This window comes from Cheilinus undulatus, linkage group 11 (assembly GCF_018320785.1).
Source record: "Cheilinus undulatus linkage group 11, ASM1832078v1, whole genome shotgun sequence".
Taxonomy (NCBI): domain Eukaryota; kingdom Metazoa; phylum Chordata; class Actinopteri; order Labriformes; family Labridae; genus Cheilinus; species Cheilinus undulatus.
This window is the reverse complement of record NC_054875.1, coordinates 24,911,770-24,935,189: the sequence shown is the minus strand read 5'-3', so window position 1 is coordinate 24,935,189 and position 23,420 is coordinate 24,911,770. Positions and strand designations below refer to the sequence as shown.

Below are 23,420 nucleotides of genomic sequence, written 5' to 3'. Positions count from 1 at the left end.
AGTGTCCAATTCTCAGGAAAATCCCTCAAGGATAGAAAACAAAACATACATAACGTATAGACAGCGCTCAAATTTTCCTGTGCGTCTTATTACTTGTGCCTCTCTATGTTTAATGAACCAGGTCGCAGGCTTTCACCCCCCCCAGATGGCTATGTTTCCTCAGTTCCTGGCTTGTCCACGTGTGTGGAAAATCCTTAAAAGACTGATCTAACATTGCAGGAGGTGTGATTTGTATGTTTCCCTTGCAGACAAAATGTACCTAATGCAGCATGTTAGCTTATGAATAGCTTTAACGGTTGTTGCATTTGTCAGTGGGATAATATGGTCATTAGGGGTTTAAAGTCTGCAGTCATTAAAGTGATTTTAATGTGACCTGTTTATAGCCAGACAGATTAATTCCTATAGTAACGGTGATGATCCAACAATCTTGTTGGTTTAGTGTTCTGTTTGGCTCCAAACCATAATGGAAAAGTTTTTGCAACACTCACACAGACACGCGTTATTTCCATGACTCTAAGTGGTGAGTAGCATCCATCTGTAAACAACGTTGCAAGCTAACGTCTATCTACTAAACAGCACAGGTTTAAGTAATCACTGTCTCAGCTTTTAAAGAGGTTGTGTAAGATGTGTCTGCAATTGATGACAGTCTCTTAAATAGTTGAGCTTCATGGGCTGTGTGTTCAGACCTTATTTGGGGCTGCCCCGCTGCTCAACAGTTCACACACTCCATGTGTCACTGCCTGAGACTTGGGTAGAGATAAAGAGAGAGCGCGGGGTGCCAGGACGGTTCAAAGACGGACCAGAGAGAGAAAAATAGAGAGATGTAGAAATGTTGAGATGGAAAGAAGTGCATGTGGAGGAAGAAATGACAGAAGAGAGAAGATGATGGAAGGAGATGTGATGGGGAGGGGGGTGGTGATCCTCCAGAGCCAATGAAGGAGAAGAAAGGAGGATTTCAGGGAGGGTGATGTGGACTGTCTAGAACACTCAGATGGGAGGAGAGAAGAACGTCTTAGAGATGCACTGCTATACTGTCTAGGATACTTCATTTGGAGGGATGTCAAAGAGGAACTACTCAAAGAACTAAATCTGAAAAAGAAGGCCCAAGATAATTGTTTTTCAAGGAAGCTTCGACTGAAAGCAACAGGTGGAATTTTTTTCCTTGCCTTAAAAAACACCTGCATCCTTTGTCTTTCTCTGAATTTTGAGACTTGTGAGAATTGGACAAGACAGGAAGGGTTCTGGGGTTCTTGGCCCGGTCGGAAACATGCCCTCTCCCTCTTCCAGGACAAATTATTCATATGAATGAGGTTTCCTGTGTCTCAGGGCAGGACGAGGCGGGCTGTGGTGGCTCAGCTCCCATTTGTGGCACAGTGTGCTGCGAGACAGGAGCTGAGGGAGCAGAAAAACAGGCAAACAACGGAGAGGGAAGGAGAGGACACGGGGGACAGAGAGATTGCATGAGAGTTGGGTAAACAAAGGCTGCAAAAACAGAGGAGGATAATCTGAGGAGAAGGTTTTGGGGAGAATGAAGGCTCTACAGAAGAACCAGGGGCGCACTGACCAGATGTTGGGAGCCATGGCTGACATGCTGACTTCTGTGGCCATGCCTAATCAACAATGGGTGAGTTGTTGATCTGTTTGTCTGCTATCTGCGGGGAAAAAAATCAAATTGAATAAGAGAAAAAGGAAGTAACAGAGGTATTTTTCAGCACCTTGAGAGCATGACCTCCAGTATATTTCTCCCTCTCATGGACCTAAAATGGTCAAGCCAGACGAGCACAGAAAAGAGAGAGAGGAATGGAAGAATTTGAAGTCTCTGTTCAGTGCTTGTGAGGAATCTTGGATGTTTCCGAGGAACAGGAAGCAGAGTGGCAGTGATTAAACCATCTGACCATAAACAAACCCATGCAGGCTGGTCCAATACCCCACTTCAAGTGGGACAATTCATTGACTTCCTTCCTTTCCTTCATCCTCTGTACTTCTCTACTTTTTTCTTTTTTATATTAGCATGCACAAGTGTCTGCAGGAAGAACTCTGGAGCAAGTCAAATAACATGATATGTAAAAGTGTTGCATTTTCAGCTTGTATGGATGGAATCTGTGGCAATATGGATATCAATACAGAAGTTATGTCTACAAAATCAGATTGTAACAAGTTAAAATAGTATTTAGTAAGCACAGCACCTGGAAATTCAAACATGTAGATGTCAGCAGTTTCTAAAATGGCCAAGCAGGTTTCTTTTATCTTTCTAAATAGGTTTATCTTGATAAATCATTTCCTCCCGGGCGAAATAACAATGATCATAATCTCCCAGCATCCCTGCAAACGGCTGATAACACTACTTTCCTCCGTTAACCTCCACTCCAGTGCTGCTGGGTTTTAAATATAGATGAAAAGTGCTGACAGTGAGGCACGTCTTATCCTAGCTCTGTGGCAAAAAGTTGGCCTGGATGATTCCTTCTGCATTCTTCCTCTGTGTGTAATGGAGAACAGGATGAAAAAGCATCAGGGAATGGTGGAAAAAACCTCCACTGGTATGATGTTTTTGTGGTTCTGACCGTAAGCACTCTGTACAATCTTACCATCACTTCCTCATCAGAGTAAGGCTCCAGCGCTGACAAAGGCATCTCTGTGTTGTAGCTCTCAGACGGAGGCGAGGGGGACCTCCCATCGAGCGAGGAGGAGAAGGGGCCCATGCGTTGCCTCTGGGAGCCAGAGGGGCCAGAGTGGGAGCACCAAGCGAGTGCGACGGTGGAGAACCCAGAGCGGAGAGAGAGGACAGGTAAGACCTGAAAGGGCTGCACACTCACAGCGTGACTGTGCAATTTGTGACCCCAAACGCCTCACAATGCTAGTCCAAACACTGGTCTCACCAAACCAGTCAGAGCCTAGCGACTGACCAAAAAACAAACTTCCAGAGTCTGCTTTGATTCTTTGTGTAAGTCATCTCAGGTTTCCGTGCTGTGACATCCAAAACAGCCTGCTTTACCACTTAACCACTTTAAAGCTCCTGAAGGGAGCCCGAAACTGGCTTTAAAACAGAACAAAATTAATATGGATACCTCTATGAGTTACAAAGCTAAAGAGACAGTAAGCATCTTGACTGCGTCCATACAGCTTTGCTTTCTGAAATCACTGCTGAAGGTTATGTGTCCTGCTGAGGACTTTTTAAAAAAAATTCATGGCATGAGTAAAACGTTTGACTGTTGTAATGAAGTAGGGAGAAATATTTTGCAAAAAAGAACTTATAACATACAGGGCATAATTAGCAAAAAGATTAGAGGTACAGGATAGATGGATCCAAGGAGAAAACAGAAGTTGAGGAGCTGCCGCTGCTGCTGTCTGCAATAAGAGCAAGCAGACCGGGTTGCGTTGCCAGTCGGGTGTTACGTAGACTTTCTTTCACACACAAACATAAACACAACTGTACCTTCCTTCAAGTAAGCCGAGGGTCTCGATAGACATCCATGTTTGTATTTCATCTGAAGTCACCTGATCACGCGAGGTCGCTAAAAGGTTGGCAGGTGTGTGGTCTGAGTGAACTCACAGTCTGGCTGAGTCTTCTAATGTTGGCACTCAGAGGATAATAAAATAAACAATTGTTTGAAGTTGTCCTTGTGTCAGTAGTCTCTCACGTTTTTAAAATGGTTTAAGATGTAAATATCATTTAGCGTGTGGCCAGCCTAAGTTGCCTGATGATTTCTCTGTATTTTCTTTATTTTCGCCTACTAAATTAAAGTGAGTCCGTTACGTGTTCAGAGTTCTCCTGTAGTAGAGCAGGCACCTTTCACAGATCACTTACTGCACAGATGACTGATATTTTCTTTAGAAGTGGATCAGAAGAAGAGTAATTATCTTAGCCTTTCTTCAATGGTGACATTTTATAGTTTATCTTCAGATGAATTATGAAATAATCACATTATGTTCCACTAACTGGCAAGCATAATGGAATTTGTGATGCTTAAAATTATTACAGGCCAGCTGCATAAAAAATAAAAACTCACAGGTGGAGTCAAACGAAATATCGAAAATGGATTTACCAAGGCTACTAGTCTGTGATGATCAGATGCTGTCAAATTATTAATCTAAATTAGGGATGATTTGATTAAGGTCCTTCTATCGGCAGCTGTACAGCATTTCTAATCCATCTATCTCTGCTTCTGTCAGACGGCAGGGATACCACAGTTTCCACTGCAGCTATGGCAGACACCCAAATAAGCAGAGCCCAAAAATCAGCTGTGGATTTGTTTATAGCTTTGTCCACAGAGAGTGCCAAAATTGACACAAACTAGTAGACCTCATAAAAAACTCAACTTAAGCCCCTGTTACACATGATATCCACATAGTGAGGGATGTCAGGTGTGGTCTCACTATTGGAAATACTTTTTGTATAAGTGAGGGGGACGTGCGTGGTTAGGATGCACAGGATTAAGAGGCAGCTTCTTGTGGTCTTACACTATATACAGTGCTTAACAAATTTATTAGACCACCTGTCATATTTGTCTCAGAGACCATCCAGCATTGTGAAGTGCTTTAATGCGGACTCTTTCATTTTCAGTGAGCTCTCCACGTTTTACCATTTTGAACAGGAATGAGGGATTTCAAACTGAATTCACCAAATTTGAGCCGGCTCGCTGGGCTTCCCTGAGAAGTCAGAAATTAATCAAGCATAACATTCAACCACTAAACTCATTTTTCTGTTCAGGAATGCAAGTAAATAACTATAATTTGACATAATAATCAAAAAAAAAATCAGTACATTTGAAAATTCGTGGATAACAATAATTATATTTTAGCATTAAAAATATCATTTGGGTTGAAGAGCTTCTACATATTGGTGTATTAACCATTGCAGAAACATAATAAATGATTTTGGTAATTACCAATGCTGTTAATTGAAGGCAGCTGTGGCATAAATCTTACTTTAGTTAGGGTTTGTTTGTTTGTTTGTTTGTAAGTCTTTATTGTCCCCGACGGGCAATTCGGATGCAGCATAGCCAAACATACACACTAGACAAAGTGCACAAATACAAATACAGATTAAGACAAATACAAATCTAGAGGCAACAGTTTAACTATACAAGTACAAACCACCTACCAGTAATCAGTGCACAGCGGCATAGCGGTTAGGGTGGTCTAATAAATTTGTTAAGCACTGTAAATGCAATAGAAGAAACCCAACAGGTATTGATGTGACGGTTAAAGGATAAAGCAGCAAAGCTGTCTTACAGTGAATATTCAAGACTGTTAAGTGCTGCGGTCACACATCAGACCATCCAGATTGGAGTCACCTGAGTGAAAGCAGTTTACTTCCATTTACCTCCACCCAGCTGATTGCTTTGCTGTAATGTAGCATGACAAGTACGTGAGACAGAATAAGCGTCTTGTGTGAATTCATACACACATGAAACACTTTCCAGATGGGGCAAGAAAACATGTTCAGCTGCCCCCTGTTCCTCCTGCCCCTGCAGCTATTGGTTGCGCTCTTTCTGATTTTGCACTGAAGGCTTGCGTGCATTGCCATTTTCCTTGAGTGAAAAGGAACAAAAGGAGCTTTGTAGCTGGGACCCGGTTTGGGTAAGCTAAAGTGTGTGTGTACATAAGGGGGTTTTGGTGGTGTGTACCATGTGGTTGGACTGCTTACTGTTGTGCTGAACAGTACACGGCGTACATAAGTTGTGTGAGTGAGACCATAGGAAGCTGTCAGAGATGCTTATCTGTAATGCTTGTACTTGGATGGAGTGTGCTGCGGAGGTTAATGCTGCCAAATATTATTTTAGCCGACAGATAAGAGCTTGGAAAAAGCAAAAATGTACAGAAATGTATTATTGGGGACCATGTGGAAGGATGATGACCAAATGGGAGATTGTTTATTCTTGTTCCAGACAAGCTCCTTTGCTTAATTGTTTTTGCATAGCCTAATTTCCTCCGGATGGGAAATTGGATGGAAAAATCAATGAAACACAAAGCAGAAAAACATCTGAGCCACAACAACAAGATACAGGCTCTGTTGAGGCAGGGAAAGGGTCTGGACAAAGAGTATAGAATATGAAGTTTTATGGCTTCACTGTCTGACTGAAAAAAAAAATACTTTTGGAGAATCATAATCACATGATCTATAAGGAAATGATTTTAAGGCTGGATTTAGTGGGGGAAAGTTATTATTTAACTCAACCTTTATTTTATCAACCAGGAAGCCTTAAAGTTGATTAAAATAAAGGTTAAAAGAGTTTTTAAAAAGCCTTAAAGTAGGCAGAGTCTGATAATCTAAGGGAAGAACCATCAGTTTGCTTGGCAGAGGTCATTGAGGTAGTCAAACAGCAACCTTGTGCCAAGGCGCCAGGTGTAGCTGAGATTCACCAGTTCGGGGACCTCAGAATTCCATCTCTGTTTTTTGCAGAAGATGTGGTTCTGTTGGCTTCCTCAGCTGGGGACCTCCAGTAGGCACTGGGACGGTCTGCAGCTGAGTCTGTGGTTGGGATGAGAGTCAGCACCTCCAAGTCCGAGGCCATGGCATGGTTCTCAGCCAGAAAACAGTGGATTGGTCCCTTCGGGGGGGGGGAGTCTCTGCCTCAGGTGAAGGAGTTCAAGTATCTTGGGGTCCTGTTCATGAGTGAGAGTAAAAGGGAGTGCAGATTGGTGCAGCATCACCAGTACTGCAGGTGTTTTGCTGGACCATTGTGGTGAAAAGGGAGCTAAGCCAGAAAGCAAAGCTTTTTTATATACTGGTCGATCTACTGGTCGATTCCCTTCCCAACCCTCACCATGAACCCTGGGTAATGACTGAAAGAAGGAGATCACAGACATACATGACCATACTGACCTGCATGATTGATGTTGCATTGTAAGTGAAAATGCATCCAAAAAACCTGCCTCCATAAATACATTCAAAAAGAAGGTCAATATCTTTTATGAGTGCTAGCCTTTCCATTATTATCAAAAGTTAACAATAACCAGGACATGTCTGACTGTTTATGTTAGCTGATGGTAGCTAATGGATGATTTGTTTAATTCTTGATCAGGTCAACATTGAAAAAAAGATTTCAATTACTAACCAGGATATATAAAGGTTAGATAAATTAAACTGACGTGAAGTCTGATCTCTCTCAGGATTTTTAGTATCTGTTGTCTTTATGAAGAATCAATCAATCTATTCCATTGCTGAGTGATGATATCATACTAATAGTATATGTCAGAATCTACACATTTATGGAATATATCAGAGCGACATGATAACATTTGAGTCTACCACCCTCAGTTTGATGTTACAAAATCATGGCCGCCATGGGCGTATGGTCTGTTAAGGCTCAAAATCTGCATTAGAAAGAAGACTTGACTTAGTCATAAAAAATTACAAGAACTTGTGGAAATCACAGCCATTTAAAGTAGGTAGTGCTCAAGCTCTGCAAGGTTTCTCAGGGATCATATGTGAACAGCCCTTTTCAAGTCCAGCCACAAATTCTCTATTTGGTTGAGGTCTGGGTTTTGATTTGGCCCCTCCAGAACATTTACCTTGTTGTCTCTGAGCCATTTCTGAGTAGCTTTCGCTGTATGCTTTGGGTCATTGTTATGCTGGGAAATAAATCTGATTTTACCCTCTACCTTTACAAGCTATACAGGGCCAGCTGTTGAGAAGCACCTCCACAGCATAATACTGCCGCCACTGTGCTTCATAGTGGGGATGATGTGTTTGTGGTTATGTGCAGTGTTTGGTACTCGCCAAACAGAGCATCTTGTCTGATGGCTAAAATGTACCATCACCAGATCTCATCAGACCAAAAAACCGTCTTCTACTTGACCACTGAGTCTCTCACATGCCTTTTGGCAAACTTTCTTTAAGATTAAACAACACTTCAACAGTGCCATTCTCCCCTAAAGCTTTGGCTGGTGAAGAACCTGATCACAGAAACTTAAAATTCACTTTTTTATGAGTATATCTTTATTATAAACTTACAGTCTGGATTTTGCCTGGAGGAAACACACTTGAATATATCAAATAAATGGGTTTATTATTAAAGTAGTGGTTGAAGTTAACCATCAGACATATTGAACGGGAGACATGTGATCTCATTTAGCCATGGTTAAACTGGCAGGGGTCAAAGTGATGTTTCCATCTCTTGGTGTGTCAGATGGGGAATGAGAGGAGGCCCCTGCTTTCTTTAAAGTTGTGGTTCATGGGGGACATCTGTTACATGTTAGGAGTAAGAATCCTGCTTGTAGCTTCCCAGGACAGTCCCGACCTTCACAAATCCAAATTCTTTATCCTCAATTCTTGCAGTTTCTTAACTCAGTGAAAGGTTTTCATCATTAGACTTCCTTTATCCTCTGATCATCTTCTCTTTTTCTCCATTTCCTCCTCCTTTCCCCCCCTCGATCCGTTTGTATCTGGTCCTTAAAGCAGCATCTGCAGTATTGGTATTTCAAACCTTGTTGTCCCTCCGAGTACACAGAGCTGCTGCTCATATTTCTCTCAAATCGGATCTTTTTTTTTTTCCCCTTCTTGGCTCCCTGGACTCCCAGCCACATAACTCACACTCTCACCCTCCCCTGACAATCCGTGTCTACAGTGTCTCTTTCGTAACTCTGACCGGTGATGGATGGCCATGTGTGTCCACTCTCTGTGTGTGTCTTTTTTGAGGTAAGATGCATGAGGCCACTGCAACAGGAAACTGCACTGAACCAGTAAAAATAACAGAGTTGTATATGACAAACAGCTGCATGCACATATAACTCATTTGTACCGACATACACATGTCAATATTTAGCTTTGAATGTTACTGTTTGAAACTTGAAACTCATGCACATTATGAGCTTATGGTGAGGGATTACTAATGAAACATGATACTGTGTACCACTTATTCATCATAGTTACTGCACAAGAAAATGAATTTTAAAATGGAAAGGTTTCTTTAAAAAACAGGGGAAGACCCTGGAAAAACGTGTAAAGCCCTTTTTATGTCCTTTTTTTTACAAAAAAACCCACTCATGACTGGATGGTCTAATGAATAAGTCTGGTTCTCAGGAACTCATTTTTATAATTGAAATGACTTCTTTGATATATTCACAAGTAAAGAGGTAAAGATGAGGAAATGCAGGGCCTTATCCATACTGGGTTTTATGTGAGGTTGAGTGCATGTGTCATTCAGAAGCCTTACTCCCAGAGGACTCTTAAACTAAATTGTGTGTATTTGTGTGGAAGTGTGTGACCTTAAATGGGCAGAGATCAGCCTAAAGTTGCATCATATGAGATTTACTCATGCTCAGGACCACTCAAACTCCCCCCTGTGATGTTAGGATGGGCTACATGTTTGAAAAATGGGCTAATTTTACATTGGACTGTCCCTGCAGCCCTCTTGTAAAATTTGATTTTTGATGTCAGGGGTGAGTGGATTTCTGCTGCGACTGGTGTGTGGTAATGCTTCTTATTGTTTTCAGATTGGAAGTCTGAATGGTCTATAAAACTCATTTGCTGATATTGTGAATATGTCAAATTACAAATAGCCAAGAAAGCTGTCATTATTGTGTTGCATTCTGTTGCTTTTTTGTGCCTTTTGGCATGCCTTTTGAATGTGATATCCTGCCTCTTTAGACAACATTATCATCTCACATCAGACTGGGGCCACTTCATGTTTCTTAAAGGAATGAGCAAATCAGGGAGATTTAGGGATGAAAGGATGAAGATGATCTGATATTATTTTCCTCTACTGGACAAAGAGCAGTCTGGACAGTGATTTTGACACATGGCCTGCAGATAAGACGCTTTCTGTACATCCCTTTTAAAAAATCATGGTCCTAAGTTTTAGCTTTATGTGGATTTCTTAAAGTTGGGTCAGATCACATGAATTAAGTCATCTTCAAATATCAGCCTTAATATGAACGTTGGGAATAAATGCTCTTGTAGTGGGACATAATTAGGGATTAGGGAAGGATTTTTCTCCTTTTATTGTTATTGCAGCAGACAAATTGCTAATTTGGAGGCCTTAACATGTCCCAAAACTCAACAAATTGCACAAATGCTATAACCCCAGTAAAATAATAGTAATAATAATAATAATAATATTAATAATAATAATAATAATAATAATAATAATAAATTATCTAGCACAAAATGGCCCTCCTTTTTTTCAGTGCCCATCAACATACTTTTAGCTACACTTATGAAAATTGGTGCACATACGATTTATGTCAAGATGAACAAAAAAATAACATTCTGTCTTTTAAATTTATAAAGGACATATGACAAATTCTGCCCTAATTTGGACATTTACAGGTTGCAAATTTAAACTAACTTATCCAAAGGATTTCATCTGATTGACCCCAGATTTTTTTGCTGATTCTAGACAAGTCAGGGATATAAAGTTATTAAAAGCTTGAGTTTCTGCCACAGGATGGGACCACAGTCTGGCCCCAAAGTTGGAATCACTTAAAACAATCAGCCCCTGCACACCTTTATACACAGACAGATGATTTTTGGTCTACATAAGGATCATCATGAGCCCTACATAAAAGCCTCTGGGCCCATAACAAAATCCAAACAGGAAGTCCACCAGCTTCTCCCTAATTTCAAAATAATGCCTTTTTATGGTGCTTAATGACTTTAGTCTATAATAACTTTTGGATCGATTTTTTAATTTTTTCTGGCAAGACACAGTATGACAGTAAACATGTCTACATGCAAACATCTCATCATAGTGCCCCTTACTAGCAACAGGAAATGACACAAATGGGCCATTTATTCCTTCTTCTTAATGTGTGGAAACTATAAAGCTCAGATTTTGAACTGAAGTCTTCGATATGTTTCCACAACACTGGCATGAAGGACACCTCACTACTGATGGCAGCATTTTGATATCTTGCCAGTTTCAGAGAGGGTTGGTGCAACTCTCTTATTAAGCATCGGATTTGCTTCAAGTCTCATGTTTGATTAAAGTCTTCCCTCTGCAAATTGAAGGGTTAATTTTATGGTTTTGCTGTAAGAAACCAGAATCACGTCAAACATAAAATGTCCTACCTTTTTGAATTTTACATTAAAACATATCAATCCTGGCCTGAACACTTCTACATATCACTACCCTGGTAAGACATACTGCCACCTACAGTTGACGGGCAGTGCTACATCATATACAAAGTGCAATACGCTCTTTATTTTTAATTTAACGACAGTCCTGGAAGCATCTACTTGGTCTCTAACACCGTAACTATTACTACACACCCATGGTTGCATCACACCCCTGACATGCACCAGGGTGCGAGGGCCCTTCAGTGCTGCACATCAGAATGTGTTTCTTGTTGTCCATCTAGTTTGAGACCCTGACCTTACATCAACAAAGTTCATCCTGTTGCCAAACAATGTCATAGCATTGGCTCTCTATCTTTGCATTGCCATTTACCAGAGTGAAATTACACAAGTCCCTACAAAGTCTTTTGTCCTGTTTGGGGATTTTACATAAAGTGATGCTACCATAGTTAGCTAATTGGGATGATTTTCTTGAAATTTCACCATATTTGTAGCTCCAGTTTGATTTCAAGGATAGTGAATATTGCCCTCTTCTTGTTTCATTGGGTTGAGTCCACAATTATTTCTTCTTTGTTGTTTTCTTCTTTTCCAACCCCAAGACCACTCACATCACACAGAACTCTTCTATTGTAGCTGTGATTCACATAATAATTGCTGTCTCACTGTGTTCTTTTTTCTGTGTTTTTATGTACATGCTGCACTGAAACAATTTACTGAAAACGAGAAAATTATTGGCGTAGTAATTTAGAGGTCATCCTTAAGAAAGTGCAAAGGAAGGCAGATAAGTCATAGCAGTATGCCAAAGGCTGCCACATTTGACGGCTCCTTTTCTTGGGGAATGAAAGACCTGGCTGATGCATCCTTCAATCCCTCATGGCCCAAGATATCCCAAAATCCATTTGGAATATGAACCAGCCAGATAATACCATTTTGGGTGGTAGTAGCTCAGTCTGTGGGAACTTCGATTATAGCGTCATTGGGCCCTGGGTTGGCATAGCATCCAACAGTTACAGACACATGAGCATTTTTATTTGGAACTGTGTTTCTGTCCATGTGGCAGATATAAATACAATATTCATTGTTTTTTGAGTTTTGGTGTTTGGTCTTTCTCTTTCTCTTTGTGGAGTTGACTTTCTTTTTATTTGTGAAACTTCTAAATCAGGTTTAACAACTGAAGTGTGGCTGTCTGCTGTGGGGTTTAAGAGCTTTTCCACAGAAAAAGAGCTGTTGTCTGTGGTTGTAAACAACATTACAAATACAGAAAGTGAAACAAAACACTAAAGCTGTGGTCTGGATGGATAAATAATGAAATAAATGAGTGTCAGTGCTGCAGACGATTACAAGCTGTCTTTTTTTGACACATTTTCCCTGCTCTATCAGCTAATTGTAAGAACATGAGCTGCTTTAAAAAACCCTGGATCCTAAGAAGAACTATCAGAGTTCCGGTTCCTGTTGTGGCAACTGTGCTCAGAATATTTAAACATGTGAATCAGGTTCTCTTCTGTCAGTCAGATATTAAAGATGTGTTGTTTTAATACACCCTGCTGCTGAATTCCAACAAAGTGGGTCATGCCGGGCTGGAAGGCAGACGTGGGTCATGCAGGTCCCTCAGACACCTTACAGGTCACTGCTCTACAGCACAGCTGGCATTTCAAGCACAGATGGAGACACATAAACACAGCTTTATGTAAATGAACTTAACTCTTCCCAATATGCCAGGTACACACATCAGAATACAGGACTGTGATTGAATTTTGATATTAGTTTTATTAAGATTTTCAGCATGAATCGTACATCTCAGTGTTGCAGAACACCATCTCTTAATCTGTTTTTCCAGCTGAAAATCTCATTTTCTCTTGATGGTAAACCATTATTACTCAGAGATTAAACAGCAGTATCTCTCCATGTGTGGTTCCCAGGTTTTGAGCATGTTTAATTAACATTTTCTCCTTTGGGTGGCGTTTCAGCTCAGGATTAAAACCTCCAACACAGCCAGCAGCAGTCCCAGTGTCTCAGTGCTAATGCTGTTTCTAGAGCAAGGTTCACAGAGCAGCTGAAGAGAGGCAGTGGGTCAGGTGTGGAAGAATACAGGTGATGAGGTATGGTTGGTAAGGAATAGGAGTTAGTAGGGGTGTTTTTATGTGTGATGTAATTGGACATGCTGAAGATGTGTGCAGTAACAAGTCTCTGTGCGTGTAACGTGGAGCTCCCTCTGCCTGACAGCTGCACATCATGCTGGTGTAAAACAGTGGGAGGTGCTGAGCAGTTTATCGTGGTAAAGTGAGCACTCACCTGCCAATCTCCCCTGTGTATCGGGGCTGTGTAGTTCAACCTATTTGCATAAAAACAGAAAAGACAAGAACTAGACAGTGACCTCTGCAAGGTCCGTGATGGGACTTCAGCCAAAAAAAAAACCTTCTCCCCCCTCCAGAAAGCCAGTTTGCCATAATTGGTGATGCAGGCAGGAAGGAAGAGAAAGAAGAGAAGGGAACTACAGGAGAACAAGAGAGGAAGCCAGCTGGATTTCAGCTGGCTGATGAGCTGAGGAGAGGCTAATATCAGTGGGGGAGCTGGGGAACACAATGCAAACAAGCAACTGCAGAAGTGAGCGATTAGCATGCATGATTATCTCATATGAAATCTTTGCATTCGCCTGTTTTTTAAAGTCTTTAAACTTTGCATTATGAATAAATTTCCTCCAGCTGGGAGTATTTGCAACATCCATGTTTGAAGAACATCTCTGCAGAAAACATATGCATAAACATCATCTGCTTTACATTCATAAATCATATAAATTCCTCCCTGAACATGCCTTCCACACATGACTGAATATCAGTGCAAACCTGATACTTTCTCCTTGTTTATCAGACAAAAACACACGCACATCTGTCTCCTAGCGTGCTAATCTTTAGACAAGCCTTTAAACCCAGGCCATATATCCAGGTTTTAATTCATCCTGCTGCATTCCAGGGTCTTTTTCTTCACAGCATACATGTGCAGATGAATCATCATTAGCGTGTGTGTGTCTCATGTGGGAGATAGACGGAGAACGAGCGGGTGAGGGAGCGAAGGAGTGAGATAAAAGAGTGAGGGATGAATGGGTATTAATGCATGCTTCACCTCACATCCCCCCTCCCACTTCAAGCGGAGGAGGAAGAACATATTTTCCATATTTCTATTAACATTCAGAGCTTTGTACGCATCTTCTGGGCCAATTTCAGAGTTCTAAGTTTTTATTCCACATTGAAAAAGGGATACTGCAGGTGCTGGAGGATTTTTAGTCACAAAAAAAAACAACATTTAATACAAAGCTGCATGCCAGCTCTATTTTAGGTTCTCAGCATTTGCATCTGTTTTTCTTGTACATTTGAAACTGTAAGTAAAGCTGCACCTCTAAGCATGTGCCCCAAGCAATCAAACTTATGCAACAAGTACAAATGCCCCCTACTGGGCTTCCTGCAGAATAACACTCTGAAATCCTCTAACTTCAGAGCATATGAAAAGATTCCCTGCTTTCACTTCATGAATTTTGAATGCATCTCAAGAGCACTGTACTCTTCATTATCTCCCTGCTCTGAAGTCTAAATTCTGTGTAAAGCTTTTGCTCAATTTGTACAGCTTTGCCTTCGGATTCTTTTCTCTTTGTCTTCATTTTATCTTTTAAAACCCTTTTAAAATCTGTTCTGCCATCAAACCCTTTGTTCCCCAGCATGATTTTGAAATGCGCTCCTGTGCTTCGACAGCATATGGCAGCTGTATCTGCGACTATCAGACAAAAGAAGGTGCTCAGTGGCGCTGCTCGATATTCCTCTAGTGGATTGCCCCCTTCAATCACGGTTACTTAAAGCATCCATTGTAAGAAAAGAGAGAAGGAGGGAGGGAGAGAAATTATCTGTTTTGTATCAAACTGGAGTGCTCTTATACATCTCTTCTCCTTTATGTTAAAGCTGCTTAGTTTGCCCTGCAAGTTTGTAATTGTGGAAAAAGAAACACCTCATGCAGCTGTGTGTGTATGTGTGTTTCTTTGTGTATTCAACATGTGTGGCTACTAGGTGAGGCTTCTCCTATTTGCTCTGACTATCTTCTGTCAGTTTCAGAAAAACATCCTGATAGCAGTCTGCCACCACCCTGAACAAAACGATGCTGGTGAAACAGCACCACCAAACGTGGAAGCACCTGATGTGTCTGAGCTGGCTCAGTGCCAGGCACTATTCAGCTCTCTCTCGTTTCCGTTGAAGTCCCCTAAGAGAGGACCTGAGTGGGTGCTTGTGTTTGTTGCAGCAATCATAAGGTGATCTCCACACAGTCGTGTTGTGTTAAAAAGGAGCATGACATGATGAGTGCTGGGAAAAAGTGAGATCACAAAGTGAGTCATGAGTTCAGAAGCTTTAGGCCGAAGGAGTCCCATTTGTTGGTCAGAAATTAATGTGCTGCTTCTCACTGTGTTTCATCAGTATTTACAGCTTTCAGCCTTTTCCCCTTCCTGAGTCTGTCACCTCCTGAGAAGTTTCCTTGGAAAACTTGATATTTACTGAAATATCAGCTTTGATTTCTTCTTTAAAAAGCTGATGAGTCATAATTAAGTGTTGATTGGGTTTAATCTTCTCTGATGTAAAGTACACATCATGCTGTGGTAGGCTGTATGTGTGTGTTGCTCTTGTGGCAGTTACAAAACCTCTGCAGCTTTCGGGTTAATCAAGAAAATAATCAGACCATGACTGTGTGAATGAAGTGTTTGGAGGACTTGTGTAAAATGGGTGTGCTTGTTGGTGTGGTTATTTGTTTGTGTAACATTTGACCCTGGACATCTTTTTATATGGCAATGAGCGCTCATTACTACTTGTATCAATTATGCACAAATCTGCAGAGGCCATCCAGGTGATTTGTCAACGTTGGGGGAATTTGCAGACCATATCTATAGAGTTATAACATCTCAGCAAACGTTGCATGTACATGCTACCTCCAAGAATAATGATACAGATATTCAGCCATCTAGAAAGTCACCATTTAATTCTGTTATTTTCAGAAGACATGGCTTTTGCGCCATTTTTCAACTCTAACCCAGATGACTGAAAAATGGCTTGTTACATGTGTATTGTGGGATGAATTATGGGACAACATTGGATCAGAGAAACTCTGTGGCAGTTGAATGGTAATTAGAGTAACTGTGACTGTTGAATAGTCATGAGAGTACCTCTGTGACTGTTGAATGGTCATGAGAGTACCTCTGTGACTGTTAAGTGGTGATGAGAGAAAGTCTATGACTGTTAAGTGTTCATCAGAGTAAGTCTGTGACTGTTGAGTGGTGATGAGAGTAACTTTGTGACTGTTGAATGTTCATCAGAGTAACTCTGTGACTGTTGAATGGTCATGAGAGTAAGTCTGTGACTGTTGAATGTTCATCAGAGTAACTGTGACTGTTGAATGTTCATCAGAGTAAGTCTGTGACTGTTGAATAGTCATGAGAGTAACTCTGTGACTGTTGAATATCATGAGAGTAAGTCTGTGACTGTTGAATGTTCATCAGAGTAAATCTGTGATTGTTGAATGTTCATCAGAGTAAGTCTGTGACTGTTGAATGTTCATCAGAGTAAATCTGTGATTGTTGAATGTTCATCAGAGTAAGTCTGTGACTGTTGAATGTTCATCAGAGTAAATCTGTGATTGTTGAATGTTCATCAGAGTAAGTCTGTGACTGTTGAATGTTCATCAGAGTAAATCTGTGATTGTTGAATGTTCATCACAGTAAGTCTGTGACTGTTGAATGTTCATCAGAGTAACTCTGTGATTGTTGAATGTTCATCACAGTAAGTCTGTGACTGTTGAATAGTCATGAGAGTAACTCTGTGACTGTTGAGTGGTGATGAGAGTAACTCTGTGACTGTTGAGTGGTCATGAGAGTAACTCTGTGACTGTTGAGTGGTGATGAGAGTAACTCTGTGACTGTTGAGTGGTGATGAGAGTAACTCTGTGACTGTTGAGTGGTGATGAGAGTAACTCTGTGACTGTTGAGTGGTGATGAGAGTAACTCTGTGACTGTTGAGTGGTGATGAGAGTAACTCTGTGACTGTTGAGTGGTGATGAGAGTAATTTTGTGATTATTGGGTGTTCATCAGAGTAAGTCTGTGACTGTGTGATGGTACTTGACTGTGTTTATAGATGACATATATAAAGCAATCAGTAATGCTTTATAGATGATGACATAGGCTTTGTTTCTGCATTATAAATAAATATAGATGCATTATAAATCTCTTTATAAAAATGTTAATACTTCATAGTTGATGAGTTAAGCTGTTATTAATACTTTATTAATGCTTTGTTAATGCTTTGAGTTTGTAGTCATACATTTTTTTTCCAAGAAAAGCAGGAAGAAAACAAGAAAGACACTGAGTGCTAGAGTAAGATCTGCACATTTCATGGCAGACAAGAAGAAGCTGCTTATGTCACGTCAACTCAAGGATTTCAACCTATTGACCACCTGTTGATTAATTGTATGTGTCAAAATAGATCAAGCGGAAGAAGATCCAATAGCTGAAGGGGGGCCATCGTCAGCCACCGTAGTATAATCAAACATGCTCTTTTTTCAATTCTTCTCCCATGCTTGTCTGTTGGGAAAAGGACAGTATCTATCAAGCCATGTAATTGAGCTATAACTGTATCTTAACTTAACTGTGCAAGTAAACATATTGAACCCTAGGGTGAATGTAGTGTGACCTGCTGCTTTGACTGTTCAGAAGAGTTAAAAGTGCCTTGTACTGTAAGTGCAGCCTGTTCACCATTTAGAATATGTCACCTAAATTTGCTTGTGAAATGCTCCAATCTAAATGAGCTGGGTGATTATTTATGTTCTAATTATGGTGAATTCTTTGCTGATTTCTTTTCTGTTTTTTTTACATTTTTACATCACATTTCCAAAGGCCTTTTCCACAGTTAATGGATTCTTTTGGTTACACAGCTTCTGTCTGTGCTACAGTGAATCGTCCAGCTTAAGACTTGGGTTACATATCAAGAATGCCATCATACCAACATTGTGAAATCTGAAACCGCCTACTCGCTCCATGGAATCACTAGAATAAAAAAGTCAAAACACAAGGCCAATTCATGCTCATAAATGAAAACAGACACCAGTATTGAGCCAGGGAGAACCATGAAGAAAAACACATGACACCTTCAGTCCAACGTGCCCTCTCTGTAAATAGCAATGTGTATCATTACAAACCTGGCTGTTACTATTTCCAGGGTCAGTTCTGAGCGTGCCATTTCATCTGCTCTGTGCGTTAGACGGTCAGAGAGAGGAAACAGGAGGGTGCAGAGAAAAAACAGCTGAGAGGAGAGAAACACAGAGGACAGGAAGAGAGAAAATTAGGGGAGTGGGAACCTTATCCTGGAATAGCCAGCAACTAGAGCTGCAGACTCCACCCTTTTCTGCCCTCCCCTTACTCTCTCTCTCTCTCTTTTTCTCTCTCTCTCTCTCACAGCTATCTCTCTCTCTCTTTCCGAAGCAGTCTCCCAGTCTGTCATTTGACCAGGCGGTTCACAGAGGCGAGATCTCAGCACTGAAAGGGAAACAGAGGAGAAAAAGAGAGACAGAATAAAAACGATCAGGGATCTTTTTTTATTGCTTTTCTGGAGAAACCTGGTGAGAGTGGATTTCCTCTTGGCAGCAGCTTTTGTGGACTCTTTCCCTTCTTCTCCATTTGGATGTGGCTTTAAAAGTCTGTCTGCTGTCAGCTGAGAAGGAGGAAGAGGAGGAGGAGGAGGACACCTTTCTTGGGGGGGGGGTTTACACTTTGAGGAGTTTACTTGTTTGAGGGTGGGAAAGAAGGAGAAAGAGGAGAGAGAGAGAGAGAGAGAGAGAGTGGCGGGCCATGCCCACTTTGGCTCATGGTTGAACAGCATGAAAGGGGGCCACCATCACCACCGCCACCACCACCGAGGCTGTGGCTGCCAACACTTGTTCCGCAAAGTCCTGGTGAAGTGTGGCTGCTGCTATGCCCGTGTCAGAGGTCAGTGTCACACATCCAACATATAGAAATGTTTTTATGTAAGTAGAAGTTTCTTTATGAGGTTTGAATTCACTTTCAAACTGAATGGGTTTCTGTTGATTATACCAAACAAGAGCAATCACTCCTCTCCTCTTCCTGGATTTAATACCTCTGCATTCCCTTGCTCATCCTCTCCTCTACATTTTCTTCTTACATGTCCACCCACCTCTCCCTTATCTCCCCTTCCATTCCTCTGAGCATATGCTAATGGTTTAAAGTGTAAGCCTCAATCCTCTGCTCTCCTCGTCTGCTCTGCTCTCTCCGCCTCCAGCTACAGCAACAGATGTGTGTCAAATACACATCAGGAAAAAAGAAGATGAGTGCACGGTGAGGGGGACAGGGAAGCGGAGGACATGCATCACACATTCTTCCATTAAAAATAGAGTAGAGTGTGATTGTGTCAGTTGGGTATGTGCAGCACGTGGATGGACTGTGGTGCTGTTGGGGGGGGGGGGTCTCTGAAACATTCCTGTAGCCCAAACAGTGAGAGAGCTGAACAAAAACAGCAGTAATCTCCCCCTCCCTCCTCCCCCATACTCTCCTGTTTGTAGTAATGAAGTGCTGCAAGAATAGCAGCGCTCCATTAGAATATTGTGCGGTTTAGTAAAAGCAGCGGGTGGCATAAGCTGTAATAACAAAAAAGCTGCACAGTCACCCACAGGTCAGGCCACTTTTTGAGAGCCTGAACCAAACTCTGTGCTTACTTTGACATTTTTAGATCTATTTCTGTTCCTTAGTTTCTAACGTGACCTCTGCCCCTGTGGCTTAGAAACAAAGTTGACACAACAACGGCATCTAATAGCGCTTTATGAGTTTACACAGTGGTGCCACGCTGTGTGTTTGTTCCCCTTTTACAAGCCAACATCAAAGGGATAAATACAGTGTACCGACCATTGAGGCTCGGTACATAGGAAGGGGGGTACACATGAAGCTGGCTCTCATATTATAAGGCCAGGGATGTTGGATGCATACCTCGGATTCCTTCAGTTTAATCTCTTATGTAATGGATATTCTCCTTTTCCATCTCCTGCAGCACCCTTCTTCACCTCTAGCATGTTATCACAGCACACACTTAGATCATAAAACATGCAGGCGGATAGGAGGAATAAAACATTTGAGCCTACTAAAAGAAATCTCATTAAACATACAAAAAGACATTCATTGAATCAAAGTGGAAAATTGAACACAGGATTCTCTTATGTGACTGGATAAGAAGCTTTATATTCAAGATTATGAAGCAGAAAACAACCCACTGAACTATCTGAGCAGGATATACATACATATTAAATGGCCTAACTCCCTCTAGGGATGCCTCATCATAAACTAGAGGTCTCTTAGAGTAACTTTGCAATTATTATAAAACAGCGATCTCCTTAAGACCCCCTCACTGTGCATGTAAAGTACGTTTCTATGTTGCTGCTTCTGCTTTGGTCCCAGTTCAGCCTGCAGGATCACTGGGAGAATTGGTGCGTAAGGCTCACTTTTAATACCTCTATATATCAGCTGAAAAAGTTGTCTGCTTCTTTTATACTCGGTGTTTCAGTATTAAACACTTAGACATGCCTGTTATGACTACAAGTCCGGTTGCAGCCATCACCTGGAAACTGGAAAATCTGCCCCATTCCCATGTGTTGCAAGTAGCTGCTCCACCATGCAAGGCTGTTGGAGATGCTTTCAAGACTTTTTCTCATTATGTCATAATCATATATTTAAAAAAGAGTGGTTTACTGAACAATAAATATGGTGTACTTTAAATGTTAGTTTTATTGAAAAGATTCCTAAACTGCATAACAGGTAGTGGGTTTGTGCTTTATAACTATAAACCAGGGCTGTCAGCATTAATGAATTTATTGCCATGCAATTAAGGTCCATAATTAGTGCATTTTTATTCAGTCTGTTGCATACTTTATTGTTCCTTTCAGCACACTTTGCTTAAGCCACTGCAACATCTCCCTGCAGTCACAGTGATGTAAAATAATCCCACCACTGATGCTGAATGTCTCATATCGCTTTAAAAAACTCCAGTGCACAAGTCAAACTCTTCTGAATCTTGTTTCCAGTGCCCTTCTTTTCCATCAATCCAAAACAAATTCCTTTATCTGTTGTTTAGTTTATGCCATACAGTGTGTCTCCATTTGCATAGTTCTGTTAGTATACTGTAATAGGGTACACTTACATGCAGGTCAGAGCCCTTAATCAGCAAGTTAGTATTGTCTGAAATCACACACTGGTGTTTTACACTGACAGGAAGTGATGACAGTTTAACCGCCACTGTTGTCTTCTTGTCCTTCTTTCTAGACAAAAAGTTATCAGACATTAGACAATTATGATCAAAATTTCACATCTGTTTTCACTCTAGTGCATTTTTGCACAATGTGTTTGTGCAATTTTTCAATCTGTGTATTGCAGCAAGGACAGTACAATATTACAGGGCAGGTGCAACATAAACTTTTACCTGCAACTCGCTTTTTCATCTTTTATCCTTTATCTTGTGACACTTTGGACCGTTGTCTGTGAACAGCTAAGTTGATCTTAATCTAATCTTATCCTTATCTATTAGATTCATGTTACTTGCATTTTATTTCATTATTTGCTTAATTTTTTTTCTTAAATACCTTTTCTTGATTAAAATGGCTGCCATTGCAAATAAGCTAACTAGTGAATGCTAATGTTAGCTACATCACCAATATGGTGTTCACTGAGGATACATTGTGGCACACTTGATAATTGCTGATCCACCCAAAGTTCTTTATTTTCTTTCAAAATAAAAGCAGGCCTGCATCCAGACAAAAAAAAAAAAAAAAACATACCATTGACAAATGACAAGGAAATCGTCTGCCTTTACCACTTCTGTTACCCCACGAAAAAGACAGTCTTATACACTGTTGTGATGGATTTTACAGTCAACTACAGTTTCATTGTTATCGTCATATGGGCATTTGCAGTAAATATTAGAAAGGTCAAAATATTCTGCAGAAAATTATAAAAAAAAAAATCATTTTAGATTCCTCACTCAGTATGCATTGATTATGCATACATTTTCATCGGAGAAATGCCTCAGTGTAAAGGGCATGTGGAAAAAATAAACAGGTTTTTAGATCTAATTTGGATTTAGGGGACAATTCAGGTATTGTGTAAAACATGAGGATCATAATTCTTTAATTTTGGATTATTTCATATCATTTTTTGCAGTATTAAATGTTTCTAACATTGTGTAGGTATTTTCCCAGGGAAATGTTTAGGAGCTCATATACAGCCCCTTTCCGTCATCTAATGTAAAGCTGTTTCTATAATTAACACGATGTCAGAGGGCTAAGCAACCAGCTGTGTGGACTTTTGTAGCTGTACTCCTTTTCCTTATTATTCTTGGTCATATCTTTTACGTGTGAGATTTGATCTGATTATTTCTTTGTCTTTTATTTACTCATTTTTCTGTTATGAGAACTTGTTACAACAGTAGACTGACCTGAACCGATACTCAGGATCCTGCTGTTTCTGTTGCGCTGTTTACAGGAAAAACCATGAACAATGCAGGTCAGACTCCCCTTCACTACCATGTGATTTTACAATAGCCCATACATTAGAGTATGAAGATACACAGTATGCATTTGTATATGCTATTGGCGTATGTATACATAAATATGTACTTTTACGAATTCTTGCATACAGGCTCTTATCAACCTCATCTATCTTTGCAAAGTAATAAAGTTCTGCAGAATAAGGAAGGCCTGCAGAGCAGGTCCGATCTGGGATGATTGCAAAGAATGACAGATTATTTTCTGGTGTGGACTCTGATATCCACAGCAAACAGTGCTCTTTGTAATCAATAGTACCTCAGCGACACTTTGTGTGCTTCAATTTCCTGAAAAACAAAACCCCCCCGATAAAACAAACAGTGAATGATGTATCTACAGCGTCATTGATTCTAAAACAGTCCTTACGACAGTACAAGAGGAAATGATAGCGTGCTGCATGAATCATTCCCCACTTAACACTTACTTTTACGCTTGTGCAGATGATAACACAGTGCAGTGTGCCATTATGTCACACCATATGTGTAGTTGCTGTATGCCTTCGTTCGCACAAACACACACTTGAACACTCACAGGAAGTAATTAGAGACGAAAGCAGTAAACTTAAAGTCATCTCAGCTGTTGTCACCCGGATGTAATGACCCACCTCTGTGCGTCAAAGAAAACAAGCCAATCAATGGTTATATTTGCCTTTTATAGACTTTTTTGGATTCATTATCAATGTGTGATAAATTGTAAACACCATTATGAGAAACCTTGGCTAAGAATAATAATGTGTAAATGTGAAAAAAAAAAAAAACGGCTTAGTTGTTGCAGGTTAAT

General features: G+C 40.6%; 1 protein-coding gene across 4 annotated transcripts in view; it reads left to right on the top strand.

Moving 5' to 3' along the window:
* Positions 1 to 795: 795 nt before the first annotated feature.
* The window catches only part of arhgef25a (Rho guanine nucleotide exchange factor (GEF) 25a), a 75,575-nt gene continuing 52,950 nt past the window's right edge, over positions 796 to 23,420 (top strand). For 2 of the 4 annotated variants that reach the window (XM_041798864.1, XM_041798863.1), the window contains exons 1-2: positions 796 to 1,624; positions 2,644 to 2,785. In XM_041798864.1, coding sequence (XP_041654798.1) covers positions 1,529 to 1,624; positions 2,644 to 2,785 — 238 coding nt within the window. In that variant the 5' untranslated portion in view covers positions 796 to 1,528. Of the gene's footprint in view, positions 1,625 to 2,643; positions 2,786 to 18,534; positions 19,027 to 23,420 lie in introns of those variants that run through there. The other 2 variants (XM_041798865.1, XM_041798866.1) reach the window with 2 other exon arrangements.